This window comes from Micropterus salmoides, unplaced genomic scaffold (genome assembly GCF_014851395.1).
Source record: "Micropterus salmoides isolate LMB-PRFRI ecotype aquatic unplaced genomic scaffold, ASM1485139v1 Ms_hic_scaffold_2242, whole genome shotgun sequence".
Classification (NCBI taxonomy): domain Eukaryota; kingdom Metazoa; phylum Chordata; class Actinopteri; order Centrarchiformes; family Centrarchidae; genus Micropterus; species Micropterus salmoides.
In genome coordinates this window covers 15323-19422 of record NW_024041421.1, presented here as the reverse complement: position 1 = coordinate 19422, position 4100 = coordinate 15323, and the positions used below count along the sequence as shown (strand labels likewise).

General features: G+C 42.7%; 1 protein-coding gene across 1 annotated transcript; it reads left to right on the top strand.

Moving 5' to 3' along the window:
• Positions 1-2383: 2383 nt before the first annotated feature.
• Positions 2384-3705, top strand: LOC119917798 (activated RNA polymerase II transcriptional coactivator p15-like; the record flags this gene model as incomplete). The annotated part of the gene is given in 3 exon segments (XM_038738217.1): positions 2384-2503; positions 2892-3000; positions 3157-3705. Coding segments are annotated over 3 exon segments (309 nt in total), but the record flags the coding sequence as incomplete, so codon positions are not given.
• Positions 3706-4100: the final 395 nt, after the last annotated feature.

Here is a 4100-nt window from a genome sequence, read left to right as displayed (position 1 = left end):
AGGAGTGCTGAGGGAGGTTCAGCTCTTCTTGTGCTTTGCGCAGCTCTTGTCTCCTCCACCAGCTGTGGGGAAAAAGCAGTGTTGACTGCCCGGCAACCTCGAATGCCCGATCAGTGCTGGCCTTCTGCTGCTTAAGTGAGTTGTTTATATCAATGTTAAGCTTGTGACCAAAACAACTTAACCACGGCCATTTTAATTGTCAGATGGCCACCACAATATTTGCCCCATTATCAGTAGTTACGCAGGAGATTTTTCTTTCTTCTATTTTCCACTCAAGTATGGTACCCCGCAATGCCTCTTCCAGGTTGTCTGCTGTATATGCAATGTGCGGTCACTGACATGTAAGGCATCATGTTGCAGCTGGACCACATGTCAGTTGTCAGGGCCAAATATTCCACATCATCCAGCAATGCTGATATGTTTGCTCTGGTGTCGTTGGGACTTCGGGAGTGCGGTCTTCGAGAAGAATTTCCGACTTGGCAGCTCATACTGCTTATCAAATGTCTGCAGCATGGCCTTAAATGCACTCTTCTACAGTACAGTCTAGTATCTTACAATGTCACGCTTGTACTTTTGGCAAAAGCCCCAGTTATAGTTGGTTGGTAGCTAGCTGTTCTGCTTTGGCCAGTTGCGCAAGATGGCAATGTACCGTATTCTGCAGGATGGTACACACGCAGATGGTCATGCAAATTTGTCGTCTGTCCATCTTTTGCATGGATTACCTGAACACAAATCCTGCAAACCACCTCAGATGTGTCTCTTGGCTGTCCTCTTTCATCTGGCCTAAACCCAAAGTACTGCCAGATAGGCAAAGTGGTACCTTTTTACCAACTAAGTTTGACAACGCCATTATTGACTGTTAGGATATACATATAGTAGTTAATAAACTACTACAAGTCAGTAGCAAATATATTAATAATTAGAAGTTGGAAAAAAATGAAAGGGAGCTACTGAAAGTGCTCCTGTGTTTGAGCAGCATGTCATGGAGTGGGTGGAAGACGTTGTACAAGATGACATGTAGTTTGGACAGCATCCTCCTCTCTGACACCACCGACAGAGTCCAGTTCCAACCCCACAATGTCACTGGCCTTGTGGATCAGTTTGTTGAGTCTGTTAGCGTCCGCTACCCTTAGCCTGCTGCCCCAGCGTACAACAGCAAACAGGATGGCACTGGCCACCACAGACTCATAAAACATCCTCAGAAAATAGAGACTGCTTTGGCCCTTCCTGTAGAGGGCTTGAGTGTTCTTGGCCCAGTCCAGTTTATTGTCAATGTGTAATCAGAATCAGAAGGGGCTTTATTGTCAAGTAGTGTTTTACACGTATGAGGAATTTGCTGTGGTGATAAGGTGCTACACGTAGACAAACATACAGTCGACATAAATAAATGTAGAAATGTATAAACTGACAACATAAAAATATAACAACAAAGATCAACAATCAACAACAAATATGCAACGTGCCAGGTCTGAGCCCGACACGAGATGAAACAGTATTTACATGTGCAGAGACATTTGTATCGTTTGCAAAGGGTGAGTGTCAGTGGGGGACCCGGGCCTTGTTAATGAGGCTAGCTGCAGACGGGAAAAAGCTGTTTTTGTGGCGAGAGGTTTTGGTCCTGATGGACGGCAGCCTCCTGCCAGAGGGGATAGTCTGAAACAGTTTGTGTCCAGGGTGGGAGGAGTCAGCTGCAATCTTTCCTGCACGCCTCAGAATCCGCGAGGAGTACAGGTCCAGAAGAGAAGGAAGATTGCAGAATCTTCTCTGCAGAATGAACGAATGATGCGCTGCAGCCTGCCCTTGTCCCTGGCAGTGGCAGCAGCGTACCAGATGTGATGGAGGAGGTGAGGATGGACTCAATGATGGCGGTGTAGAAGTGCACCATCATTGTCTTTGGTAGGCTGAACTTCTTCAGCTGCTGCAGGAAGTACATCCTCTGCTGGGCCTTCTTGATGGAGGTGATGTTCAGTTCCCACTTGAGGTCCTGGGAGATGATGGTGCCCAGGAAGCGGAAGGAGTCCACAGTGGTGACTGGGGAGTCATTCAGGATGATGGGGGAGGGTGGGGCTGTGCTCTTTCTACGAACATCTCCACTGTCTTCTGAGCGTTGAGCTCCAGACTGTTCTGGCTGCACCAGGTCACCAGATGGTAGATCTCCCACCTGAGATGAGCCCAGTGAGGGTGGTGTCATCCGCAAACTTCAGGAGCTTGACGGACTGGTGACTGGAGGTGCAGCTGTTGGTGTACAGTGAGAAGAGAAGCGGGGAAAGAACGCAGCCTTGAGCGGATCCGGTGCACTCTATGTATACCAGTTAATCCTGGACTGGATGGTGAGGACATGATGATCGGAAATAATTTAAAATGTATTTGTACATTTTTCTAGGCTAAGAGAAAGAAACCAAGTGCACCTGAGAAACCTGCCAAAAAAACAAAGAGCGGAGAGAGTTCCAAGCCAGGTGGCTCCTCTAAGGGCAGCAGCAATAGCGATGACAACATGTTCCAGGTCGGTATCACAGGTGTACTGTACTTTCAGCTGTTCAGATAGAAACATTTATACTCTCCAGGAATTGCACGCAGTTTTGACCCATTTCATTAGTTATTTTTTAATTCAACAGATATGAATGAAGGTGCATTACTTCAGCAGACTATCAGATCAAAAAAGACATTCAGATCAAAAAAGCTTTTAATTCGTTGTAATAAAAATATAATATAAAATGTTAGAAATATAATGTTAAAAATATCTTTTGTTAAAAGCTTCAATGTTGAACCCTCATTCTTGTGTGGAGTTAGGTATTGTTGAGTATTGATTGGATGGCATTGTAAAGGACAAATGTATTTATCCCAAAAATATTTTGTGGAGCAATGTCCAGTTGATAGTTTGCTTCTTACAGATTGGAAAGATGAGATATGTCAGCGTCAGGGACTTTAAAGGTAAAGTCCTGATTGACATCAGAGAGTACTGGATGAACCAAGATGGTGAGATGAAGCCGGGGAAAAAAGGTAATCACATCAGTAAGCCCTGCATATGCTATAGATGCTGTGTGTTTAATACCTTTCAATGATATACATCCAGTACATATTTATCTTATCAGACGTTTGATGTTTACAGTTGTGGTGTAAGACACAGCTTAAAGCTCTGTTTTAAATGTCTTGTAGGTATCTCCCTGAATCCTGAACAATGGAACCAACTAAAGGACCAGATTTCAGAAATTGATGACGCGATTAAGAGAATATAAGCATTCCTTTCAGTGTTATCTGTTGAACTAAGTGAACATGTTGGCTAATCATTTTTGTAAAAAGTCTGGGATTGTTTTCTAATGGACTTTATTTTGTAGTTGTATAGATCTAGTGTCGTCTGTATACTCTGGTTTTCTGTGTGTTTTTGAGCTGTTGTAGTAAAGGTATAGGTGGAGGAGGTGGTTGATTGGTGGGTAGAGTGCATCAATACAATTTTTGTATTGAATAATAAACATGGGGCACTAGCTTAATGTCATTGTTCAGTCAGTGTGTAAGTACATGTTCACAGACTTTCAAGTAAATATAAATCATAAGACTTTGTTTATCGGACCTTTGTAATATGTAGCACCCAGTATCAGTGCTCTTTATTTCCGAAAGCCAAGCCCAGTCTGTCATGTTGTACCTGTAGGTGACTAGATTCATGGGGAACCATGGGTTAGGTTTTGAAAATAAATACTATTACACAAACTGGTATATTAAATGATTGAAAGCATTGTATTAGACTTGCATTACCTTAACAATGTCTGCTGCAATTACTTTTCCAGCACTGAGTATATTTTGTACTTCCATAGGGAATGTATGCTTCAGTAAAAAAGGCAAAAAACTTCAAACAAATGCAGCAAAGTTTGAGGGAGCTACTGACTTCTACATCTGCACAAAATACCATCTCATGGTAAAAAAAAAAAAAAAGCCAAAGATTTTGCTTTATGATATACATCTGGTTCGGTTTGTTAGGGTCATTCAAGCCAGACTTTTCACAATAAAGTGTTGGTTCAGGTACAGGCAATACAAAATACAATCCAGGTATTCACATTACAAACTAAACCTACAAGAAATGTTGCACATGTGCATTTTTTTATGGG